The sequence below is a fragment of the Panthera pardus genome, unplaced genomic scaffold (assembly GCF_024362965.1).
Source record: "Panthera pardus isolate Hobbes unplaced genomic scaffold, ASM2436296v1 HiC_scaffold_20, whole genome shotgun sequence".
NCBI lineage: Eukaryota > Metazoa > Chordata > Mammalia > Carnivora > Felidae > Panthera > Panthera pardus.
Window position 1 is genome coordinate 43,102,075 of NW_026526766.1, and position 12,273 is coordinate 43,114,347.

The 12,273-nt window shown below is 36.6% G+C and overlaps 1 protein-coding gene across 7 annotated transcripts in view; it reads left to right on the top strand.

The window, feature by feature from the left end:
* Window positions 1-12,273, top strand: part of ADAMTSL1 (ADAMTS like 1) — an 873,125-nt gene that overhangs the window by 542,995 nt on the left and 317,857 nt on the right. For all 7 annotated transcript variants that reach the window (XM_019415409.2, XM_053907974.1, XM_053907973.1 and 4 more), the window contains one exon: window positions 8,048-8,093. In XM_019415409.2, the coding sequence (XP_019270954.2) occupies window positions 8,048-8,093 (46 nt within the window). The remainder of the gene's footprint in view (window positions 1-8,047; window positions 8,094-12,273) is intronic.

Sequence of the window (12,273 nt, forward strand, 5' to 3'; positions counted from 1 at the left end):
TTTTTCCCACCCCTTCCCTTTGTTAATCATCAGCTCATTCTCTATATTTATAGGTCTGATTCTACTTTTTGTTTGTTCATTCCACTGTTTAGCTTTTTAGATTCCACATATAAGTGAAATCATATGGTATTTGCCCTTCTCAGTCTGACTTATTTTTCATAACATAATACCTTCTAGGTCCATCCACGTTCCAGATGGCAAGATCTCATCCTTTGTTATGACTGTGTAATATTCTATCGTGTGTGTGTGTGTGTGTGTGTGTGTGTGTGTGTGTATCACATCTTCTTTATCTATTCACCTATCATTGGACACTTAGGCTGCTTCTGTATCTTGGTTATTATCAATAATGCTGCAATAAACATAGGGAGACATGTCTTTTTGATATAGTGTTTTCATTTTCTTTGGGTAAATACCTAGTAGTGGAATTACTGGATCATTTAGTAGTTCTATTTTTTAGTATTTTGAGGAAACTTCCTACTGTTTTTTACAGTGGCTGTACCAATTTACATTTCCCACTAACAGTGTACAAGCATCCTTTTTTTCTCCACATTCTCACCAATACTTGTTATTTTTTGTCTTTTTTATTTTAGTTATTATGATGGTTGTGAGGTGATATCTCACCGTGGTTTGGATTTGCATTTCCCTGAAAATCTTTTCATGTGGGGTGCCTGGGTGGCTCAGTCGGTTAAGCGGCCGACTTCAGCTCAGGTCACGATCTCGTGGTCCATGAGTTCAAGCCCCGCGTCGGGCTCTGGGATGATGGCTCAGAGCCTAGAGCCTACTTCCGATTCTGTGTCTCCCTCTCTCTCTGCCCCTCCCCATTCATGCTCTGTCTCTCTCTGTCTCAAAAATAAATAAAACGTTAAAAAAATTAAAAAAAAAAGAGAAAATCTTTTCATGTATCTCTTCTGTTGGCCATTTATATGTCTTCTTTGGAAAATGTCTATTCAGGTCCTCTGCCCATGTTTTACTCAGATTTTTGGGGGGTTTTCTTTCTTTCTTTCTTTCTTCTTTCTTTCTTTCTTTCTTTCTTTTTTTTTTTTTTCTTTCTTGCTTTCTTGCTTTTGGTGTTTAGTTGTATAAATTCATCATATATTTTTGATATTAACTCTTTATCAGATATATCGTAAAAATTTTAAGGAATAAAACAAATTGATTGATTTGATGCATCTATACATTGCAATATGATACCACTTTCTGTTAGTTTACACCTCTAACATGTGCCCTAGTTATCATTTCTTTTCTGTGGTGGGAACAATTAAAATCTCTCTTAGAAACTTTGAAGTTTACGATACAGTGTTTTTGTCTATAATTGCTATACTGTGTATTAGATTTCCAGGACTTATTTATCGACTAATTACAAGTTTGTACACTTAAATAACATCTCCCCAATTCCTCCACCTCCAAGTCTCTGATAACTACCATTCTACTTTGTTTTTATGTAGATATTTTTTAAAGTTTATTTATTTATTTTGAGAGAGAGAGAGAGAGAGAGATGGGAGAGGGGGCAGAGAGAGAGGGAAAGAGAGAATCCCAAACAAGCTCCATGCTGTCAATGCAAAGCCCAATGAGGGGTCTCAAACTCACAAACCGTGAGATCATGACCTGAGCTGAAATCAAGAGTCCGACACTTAACCGACTGAGCCACCAGGCACCCCTGTAGATATTTTTTGAAGAAGGTGCTGAACTGACTCCTCTTGCTGGGACCAAGCACCTACAAATAAAGTTTCCACATCAACAAGGCTCATTTTTATTGTCATGAAAAACACTCTAAATAAGAATTAAATAATAATTATATAAACATGGAATAAAATGCATAGAATTATAGAATTGCTTTTTTTTACTGCTTATTTATTTTTGAGACAGAGAGAGAGAGAGCATGAACAGGGGAGGGTCAGAGAAAGAGGGAGACACAGAATCTGAAACAGGCTCCAGGCTCTGAGCTGTCAGCACAGAACCCGACGCAAGGCTCGAACCCACGGACCGTGAGATCATGACCTGAGCCAAAGTCAGATGCTTAACCGACTGAGCCACCCAGGCGCCCCTAGAATTGCTTTTTTAAGCAAAAGAATGTAACAGAGCTAAAGGAAAGACAACGTGGAACTTAGGAAGCCCACTATGGTGGCCAGTCCTCTAATTTTCTCCCCCATGCCAGGCAAGATCCCCACCAACCACCGATGATGCACAGACTCCAGTTCTAGATTGTAGGTTTTTAGCATCCATTTTGACCCATGGATGAGGACAGTGAGCATCTGAGGACAGCAGGGTCCAGAGGTTCACGTAACTTCCTTTTTAATGGCAAGTTGATTGGTATCAAGTGTTATTTCCTGAAAGAACCTCTTACACTAATGTGTCTGTGGAAAATGAAAAGCAGCCCAACAGTGCATTTATACTTGGTCCTCTTAAGTGTTCTCAGAATTTGTTATTCCTCTTGAGGTCTTTGTAAAAAGTCCCTGAAATGTAGAAGTGCTTTCACTGGCTTCTTGGGGACATTCTTCCACAAGATAGCTCCAGTAAATACTGAAATGCTCAAATTGAAGCAAGAGAGGAAAACCGTGCACCAATAGTACATGACGTTGTGTTTTCAGCTGTAAATCTGCTTGTCTTGTCTAATCTATACTCACTTTAGGATCCAAAATCTAAAGGACCCAGAGTCTTTCTGTCAGCTTGAATTGTTGATATGGTTTATACCTGTTCTCTTGTGAAGAGCTCATGGTATCCTTTTGAATAATTAAAAAAAAGAGAGAGACATAAGGAGATGAATGCTCATATTTTAAAATTCTTTGCCCATGAGTCCGTATTTGAAAGACAAGAGGTATTCCAAGAAATACAGTAACCTGTTTTTACTGAACATCACTCTGCTTTTTCAAAATCAAAGGCAAAGCTTCCTGAGTGGTTGTCCTTAAGAACTATGGAGTCTTAAATACACAGTTACCACATTTTCCTAAAACTTGTTCACTGACACCAAGAATGAGTCTCGTTATGTCTCCAGAAGAATCTGTTTGCCTAGGGAGGAAAATGAGGAGAACCTTGAGGTAAAAATTGATGTTTTGCCCAATTTTTTAATTCTTAATGAGAGATAAGTTGAATATGCCTCCCTCTTTTAAGGACTTAAATTATATAAGTGGGAGGGTGGGGAAGTGGGGAACCAACAAATTGCTAACGCCTGGAAAGAGAACTTTCAATTTTCCATGGTAATTCATTTCTTCTATGGTTGTTAAATTATGGCAATTGAAACTAAGATATTATCAGGGTTTTAAGAACTGGAAGAGTTTGGATGGCTTGTTATGTGTTAATGAGAAACCAAAAAAGTGTGCCTTAAGCTTACACTAATCTCATTATAAGTGAGTTAAAATCTGAATAATTCACAAATACTAGCTTGTGATTGAGGTGATTACCATTTTTTACAGAAGGAATTAAGTCAAAATTAATAAATGACTAGCTAGGAGTGAAGTGCTTAAATGAATAAATAAGGAATTGTGTGTACAAATTCAGTTTGGAATATATTTGAATATTTATATTTTGTTCCTTCATATTTGAACCAGTTCTGAGTCCTTAATTGGGACCGTCCTTAGCTCACTAGACACAGTCCTGAAAACATTCTATTGTTTGCAATGAGAAAATGCATTTACTTAAAAATCTCTGTTATCAGTGGCCTATAACTTGCTTTGGAACCCATTTTGGATTGAAATTTCTGTTTGTTTTCATTCCCAGGGGTGAATTTTATTTTGTTTAAATGTGAAAGAAACCATTTGGCTGTTTTATACCAATGAACTGTTAAGAAAGGAAGAAAATATTCTTTACTGCATGATGCTCAAATGAGGCTTTTGTGCCCAGATAAATGCTTCGGATGAAGAAATTCATACTTGGCACAAATTAAATCCTTATGGTGGAATAGTCACTTCATTAACTTAAATAAAATTTATATGCAGGTATAATAAGTTTGAACTTTTAAAAAGCATAAGTTTCTCTGCATTGAAGTTCTTTCATGTTACATTTTATAGAGGAGTGTGGTTTTCTTGGAGATGTTCCCGATATACGATGTGTGTCTAGGTATCCTTTACTTACTAGAAGTGAATTTACCAGAACTGAAGAGTAGCTCATAAATTGTTATGGTAACAATAAGGTGCATTTAATCCCCAGACCAACACTATGCTTGGTTTCTCACATTTAATCTAATATTAATATTTTACACATCTTAAGCATATCTTGTTCCTTTTTTTTTTTTTAATTGTCTTAGACAAATCTGAGTTCCAATCCCTGGCTCTTTCTTTCCTGTGGATATTTCATTAAGCCTCCTAATCTCTATTAGCCTCAATCTTCTCATCTATTAAATGGGAGTAATAAAACCTTTCAAAGTTGTTGGAAGCTTATTGATAATGTACACAGAATATGTAACCCTGGACCAAATACCTATAGAAGGCACTCAGTATATCATGGAGGCTACAATTACATTTGTTACCCACAATCTGATAATGACTTTCAATAATGAGGACATTTCCAAAATCCAGCATTACCACTTTAATGTCATATTTCAGTTGATTAAATGAAATAAGCTTTCAGTAAATAAGTAATACTATTTAGTAAAGGGAAGGCTTAATCCAGGGAAACAAATTATGTGTAAATCAATACAAGGTGTTTGACAATTATAGGATATTCTTTGGAAATTGCAGCAAATGTTTCTGTGTTGTTTTATTTTTGCTAAATAAGGATTTAAATCAATGTTTGATATTATGTGCTCACATCTATCTTTCAAGGATGCTTTTAAAATGTGTGTTCATAATTAAAAATATATGGGGAAAGGCTCATTTACGTTATTGAAGCAGGTATTTTTCTGCCTTTGTTTTGTTTTGTTTTGGTTTGGTTTTTAGCAAATGATATCTCTATAATAATCCTTTGGCATTTGAATAGAGCTTTTGTAAATTATCTAAGTTAGTGATCACAACTTTGTGCCCAACCATTCCAATATACATTTGACAGATGAGAAGGGTAATACCCTGAGAAGGTAACAGGCTTATGCAAGGAGAAAAACAAGTTTACGACCTACATCCTCAAACTCCTAATTTAGTATTGTTTTCATTATTCCTTCAGGGAGATAAGGTTGGGAAAAGAAAATAAAAAGAGGTGAAAAACATAGAACTTTAAGGTCTTAATGATTAACACCAGAGTTCACTTTTTTAAAGCGAGAAGTCATCATTGTATCTTCTTGTTTTTAAAACATTCAGTGGTTCCTCTTTGTCTATTGCCAAGTTCAAAATTAGAAGGTATTTGTCTCATCTGTGATTCCCCACATAAATCCCAAGCTCCAGCAAAACAAAACCATATCTTTTTATACCTCTGTGCCTTTCCTGTGGTTCCCTTTATATATATATCCTTAACCCTCTTTCAAGATCTATTATGTTTTTATTTCTGTTACACAATTAATTTACCAAATGTTTATATAATGTGCCAGGCACTGTTAGAAGTGCTCCACAAATATTAAGTCAGTTAATCCCCATGATAATTCCAGGAAATGAGTAATATTATCCCATTTTACAGATGATAAAACTGAGACATTTAAACTGCAGAAGAGAGTCAAGATTCCAGGATGAGGATTCTGGTTTCAAAGTGGGTACTCTGAACCATTACACCATGTCACATATGTACTTAGAATTTCACAACTGAAAAACTTACCACATTCAACCGAGACCAAGGTCTAAATGGCATGCCACCAAAGGCTTCTGGGTTGTAGAATTCGTTACCTTGTAAATGTACCATCAACTGGAACCTACTTATTATCTTTTTAGACTCAGAAATATGGTATTTTTCAGTAATCATAGCAAGAACAGATCCTTCTCTTGGAGGTGGACAATGACTTGGCCCATGAGATTAATATTTCAAACTAGAATGCTAGTTTATTTATTAACTTACAATGAAAAATAGAACTATCACATGGACCAAAACACCCACGTCAGCATGACAAGCACACTCTGCCTCTCAGCAGTCCTAAGAAACCAGATCACTCTTGGCAAGTTGCTTGGTCAACATGGCATCCTAAGGAGGGGTATCCCTGGGATGAACAGAACATTCATTGGCATCAGCTAAGTTATCATGATGCATCAGTATTGTGATTGCAACAGCCTTGCCAATGGGACCTGGAGGACATGAAACTCATTGGTCTTTTGCCTGGGACACTGCTTGGCTGGGCACCGACAACCATATATCTCCGTGATTCTCTTCTTTTCTAGGATTATAATGCCTGGCCAACCCTTCCTTTCCTTTCCCACGTTCTATTGTTAATGTGTGTTAATATTCTCAATCTGGTCACAGTCAAGTCTTCAGGCCTGGGACCTTTCTAATTCTTTAAGACAGGCTTAGTGCAATTGTATTTTCAGATGCTATTTTCTTTTTGATGACATCTTCAAGACCTAACACAAATACTATCTAGCTTTTTCCTAGACTGAATTGTAACTACATGAGTGGTTTTATTAATACCAAAGACAAAGTTATAGCCATTCTTTTTTGTATTCCCAGAAGTAAACACATTATGCAGCACATAACAGGAGCTCAGTGGTTGTTTCCTGAATAAACAAGTAAATGAGGAGGTAGAAAATCATCATGGTGAGGAGTGTAAGCTCTGAGACTGCATGGTCTGGTTTCAAATCTCAGCTCTACGACTTAACACTTGTGTGGTTTTGGCAAGTTACTCAACGTCCCTGAGCTTCCATTTTTCATCTTTAAAAAGAGTATAATTGTACCCTGCCTCCCAGGGTTCCTGAAAAGATTAAATTAATACATATACCAAACTTAGAAATGTACCTGGAATTTCAAACTATTAGTTATTAGTATAATAATTCTCTCAGCATTTTGTATTGTATTTTTACTCATTTTGTAAAAAGTATGACTTATGTTGCAAAGGGCAGAGTACCGCTTGTCCCTGTTTTAAGTGTCACCATTGAATATTTAATTAAAAATTGTTTTTGTCACAGAAATTCAGTAAAATGGAAACTCCCATGTATTGCTAATGGGAGTAAGGAATGGTACAACTTTTATGGAATGCAATTTAGCAATATTTATCAAAAGTCTTATAAAAGTTCATTCCCTTTACTCCAGTAATTCCCCTTCTAGAAATTTATCTGTCCTACAGCCACGGTCAGAAACTTGGATAAAACTTTTATATAGACATAGTTTATCACACCATCATTTATCAACCCCCTCATTGGAAATTACTTAAATGGCAAGTCATGAAAGAATGGTTATACAAATTACTTTATCTCATTTAACGGAATATTATGTAGCTCTCAAAACTGTATCTTTAAATTATTTCATAGTGTGGGAAAATGCTTCCCAAAAAGCTAAAGTGGGAAAAGAAAACCCAAACCACAAAATGGTATAGGTGACGTAATTTCTTCCACACTGAGAAGAAATCAGTAAGTCAAAATAACAGTGATTATCTTTAGATAAGGCAACTATGGGGGATTTCGTTTTTGTAAACTTTCTTTTCCAAAACCTCTCCAATGAGCGTGTATTTTAGAAGTAAAAATAATTCTTTAAGAACTATAAGTTTTAATGTCCTTAGATGTGTAATTTTAAGACATGTTGAATATTGTTTCATTTTTACCATGTCCCAGATCTAAGTTTTTTCAGTGAAATATCTCTTCAGTCTAATACCAGAAATAATTAAGAAGACAGGATTCATTTTTCAGAAAATCTTGTATTAATATTTATTTGGTTAATAAGCACAAAGTATAAGTACTTATCTTGAAAAATTTTTGAAGGAAAATGAATGCTTAGTGTCAGCTCTCATGGAGAAATCAGTTTATATATACAACTTCTTGAGAACTGCTTTGTTTAGTATTGATAGTAATTTCTATAAGAACATTGTTATTCAGAAGAAAAGAGAGACTCGTACATTAGTATTGAGAGAAAATTGTTCTTGTGACAAAATAGTTTCAATTTTGAGCCTGTCACAGGTAGTAATGAGTTTTTTTCTTTTTTCTTTTTTTTCTCTTTTTTCTTCTTTTTTTTTCTTTTCTTTTTTTTTTTTCTGTGTGTGTGTGTGACCTAGGAGCTGTGAGGGAAGAAATATCCGATATAGAACATGCAGTAATGTGGTAAGTACTGAGGTTCTGTTTCTGCGGTTATGATCATGTATCATTTTAAGAACTGAATAATGCCAACCAGTTTTATGTATTATGAACAACCAATCAATTAGTATTTCAAAGAGTTATTTTTCTCACACTACTGATGATGCAGCCTTTTAAAATACATACTTTTAATTCTCCTCAATATAAACTTTGAATCGTCTGGCCAGATTGTAACTAACTAGGCTGTTTCAAAACAGGGATTCTGTATTTCTTTTCTGCTTTCTGACGTTTCACATCTAAGTGTCTCGAGAACCAATAAGAGAAATGATAAAAGGGAAACCACTGGGGTCCTCATGAAATAAGTATTAGTTAAACGCAGATTTGACAGAGTCATTCATTCATTCATTCATTCATACAACAAAACTGCTCAATGCCATCCTTCTATGAAGTACTACACTAGTACAAGGAAAAATAACATGTGGTCACTGTCTTAAAACATCTGTGATAAAGGACAAGATGCAGAGAGAGAAGATAGTTGTGCACATAACCACACTCTAGCACAAAGCATGACAAATGCTGCAAGAAAGGGATAAAGTTCTTTGTGGGTTAAAAATGGAGAGACATTTGAAGGGTCTTCAAGGAAAAAGTGATTTGAGATAGGGCTTAGAGAACTAGAAGGGCTGTGACTGGTCCACATGAGTGTGAGGAGGTGATAGTCCAAGCAGAGGGGACACAATGGGCAACTTTGGATGCAGAAATGTTTAAGGTATGTTCTACATACGAATTTGGATAGGATTCGTATTATAATTCGTGGCTAGCATTATTGAAGAAAAGAATTGAAAGGTATTTTGAGGGACGCCTGGGTGGCTCAGTCAGTTGAGCGTCCACCTTCAGCTCAGGTCATGATCTCGTGGTGTGTGAGTTCGAGTCCTGCATCAGGCTCTGTGCTGACAGCTCAGAGCCCAGAGCCTGCTTCGGATTCTGTGTCTCCCTCTCTCTATCTTCCCCTCCCCCACTCATTCTCTGTCTCTCTCTATCAAAAATAAATAAACATTAAAAATTTTTTTTAAAAAAGATATTTTGAGGTTACACCTTGAACAAATTTAAATGTTAGGGTTCCAAGCTTATATTAGTTCAGTGAATAACAGGGGATCACTAGAGGCTTTGGAGCAAGAGTATGATATTGTAGTTTCTTTCACTTCAGAGAGATTAATTCTGTAGTGATATGAGAGATGCTCTGGAACAGGAAATGGATGGGGAACAAGAAGCAATCAGAGCTTAAACCAAAAGTAAATAGATGCAAGAGAGATCAAAATTAAGGTCACTTTGTAAGACCTAACAAGCAATTTAAATTAGAATGATAAGTTGGAGTGAGAATAAAGGAAACACAGAGGTGTGTGTATATTTAGAGTTCTTAAACTGGCCTATCCTCTGTTAGAGTAGCTCTTTCCTTACTAGCTACATGACTGGCTTTCCTTATTCTAATCTCAGCTCAAATGCCACCTCCTCAGAGTATTTTCCTTGACCAACTTATCTGATATGCTTGTCCCACTGCCCAATCCCATCTCTCACAGCAGTCAATCTTGCTTCCTTTATAGCACTTTGACTTTCTTTGTAGCACTAATCTCTACCAAAATTTATCTTCTTTGATTACTTGGTTTTTTTTTTCTGTTTTCCCACTCTAGAATGTGGACTCCATGAGGATAGGAGCCTCATTCATCTTGTTCCCTCCTTTATCCCTAGTGCCTGGAACTATTGACTCACACATATGAAGCACATGATGGAAATTTGCTTAATATGTAATGGATACCCAGGCTTCTGAAAAAATGGTGGATACCATTATCAAAATTAGGAATGTTGGGAGAAGGCTTGGGAGAGGAAAATGACAAATTTGATTTAGGGACACTATTGAGTTTGACATGCAGGCTGAACTTGTAGGTGGTATATTCAACTGTGCAATGAGGATTTGATCTCAGGAAAGAGATCAAAGCACAAGCCATAGAAACAGAAATAAGATGCATAAAATTTGAAGATTTGGAAGCAGTTCCTTAGGTAGAATCATAAGAGGAGAGAAGCCTGAACTTTGGCGAATGTCTATATTCAGATAGAAAGAGAACTAGAGTGCCAGGTAAACCACAACAGGCACAGTGAGAGAAGTAGCAGAAGAAATAAAAATTCCTGAAGGTGTTCAGTAGGATAAGTGTTGCCAACAGGTTGAAGACTTAAAAAACCCTGCTGAGGAACAGTTTCTATAGTGTACTAGGAACAAACAAAATCAAAATCACAGGGGGTAAAAAAAAGAGTATCAATGAGAAAATGGAGTTGATGGGTATAAGCTATTCTTATTAAGTGTTCACAGAGGTATCTCATCATTTATGGAGTCACATAAAGGTAGGTGGGTAGTTGGTTTGTTTTCAGTGAGTAAACCTTGAGAGATAAGTTGATCTAAAAGGAGAGATTGAGGGGCGCCTGGGTGGCTCAGTGGTTAAGCATCTGACTTCAGCTCAGGTCATGATCTCGCGGTTTGTGGGTTCGAGCCCCACGTTGGGCTCTGTGCTAACAGCTCAGAGCCTGGAGCCTGCTTCAGGTTCTGTGTCTCCTTCCCACTCATGCTCTGTCTCTCTCTCTCTCAAAAATAAATAGTCATTAAAAAAATAAGTAAATAATAAAAGGAGAGATTGATTGTATGAGAAGGTAAGGGGATACTTGATGCCCCAGGTCCCAAAGGAGACAGTGGGTGACAAGAAGAGGAATCTTGGTGAAGGCAAGGACATATGCTTCACTCTGAGAATATAGAAGCAAATTGAGAGAGGAAGTTTGAGGGTATAGACAGATGTTGAAGAAGAGAAAAGGTGAGACTGCTCCAGATGCACAGGCTCAAACTTCCCTTAGAGTTTTCTCCGTCACCTGCTGAAAGTGAAGAAGGTGAGTTGAACTTGAAGAAGTGAGCATGAAGGCCTACAACAGCCCCTAGGTAAATCAAGTGGAAGCCAGCAAAGCAAAATAAGGAATTGTTCGGGGGCAAGGAAGGGGCTCAGCTGAGGCCAAAAAGCTTGATGTGACAGAGAACAAGGTCAGAAGGATTTAGGACTTAGTCCAGTGGTATGGTGATGCATTGGGGCAGGAACAGAGAAAACTCACATTGGAGGTGACTCATGGCCAGAGTACTGATGAGATGGGTTGCGAGAGACCAAGATGAATGAAAAGTATATGTATTTTTAACACCCGACCAGGGAGAGTGCAGGGAACTAGAAGGCGTGATAATTGGGAGTAAGAGTAATTGTTAAGGGGAAAATTTTGTCTACTTCATTTCTCTTTCCACTGAGGACACTAGGTGCCACATAGTTCAACTGCTAATTGGTTAAAAGAATCAAATAGCTACAGTTGTTCAATTTTTAAAAATGGTATTAACAGAGTTTGTTTTATAAATGGTATAAAAAATGTTTAATGGAAATATACTTTAGCTCATTGATTTTCTTTATCCCTTTTATTATCGTGATATCTTATACATCAGGGCTATTTTTTAAATACCATAATGTTATTTAAGAATCTCCATAATGTCCATTCTGTTGCTTTATGGCTTTTAAAATCGTGGAAAGGATCCAAACTCTCCTAAGTAGATGAATGCCTAAAGCATCATGAGCAGATGTCTGCCTACCCTGTCCTTCAAGCTCTTCAGAAACAGCCCACAATCTCCCTGCTATCATTATGAGCACTTTCATGGACAGATGTAGGCTAAGACTCTGACCTAATATTATTTAAAACCCATAGCGTTACCAAAGCCAACTCTTTATAGCTTGTAGAATCAAACTGACATTGAATTTCTATATGAGAATCTAAACTCTTCAAACGTTTGAAGCTTTTTTTTTTCTGACTTTTGGCCATGACAGAAGCAACATTGCCAAAAAAACAAACAAAAAGTCTCATAAGAATCTTTTCATAATCCCATCCCAATTCCTCAAACTAAGAAGTTCAGGGCAATTCAGTTAAATATTCCCCTTTTAAATACCTGTTTGGAAAAACTCTAGGGTCCCTTGTTCGGTAAGCCTCCAGGTCAACCCTTAATACCTGGCAGCTTCCTGGGGCTCTTCTGAACCACTTCTCCAAAGATTCACCCTCTTTTTCTATTTTTTGTAGGTGCTACATAGTTCTCTGGGTTCTTATTCTCCAAGGCTGAGGAGGAGAAAATGTCTCCTCAGTTTTCTTA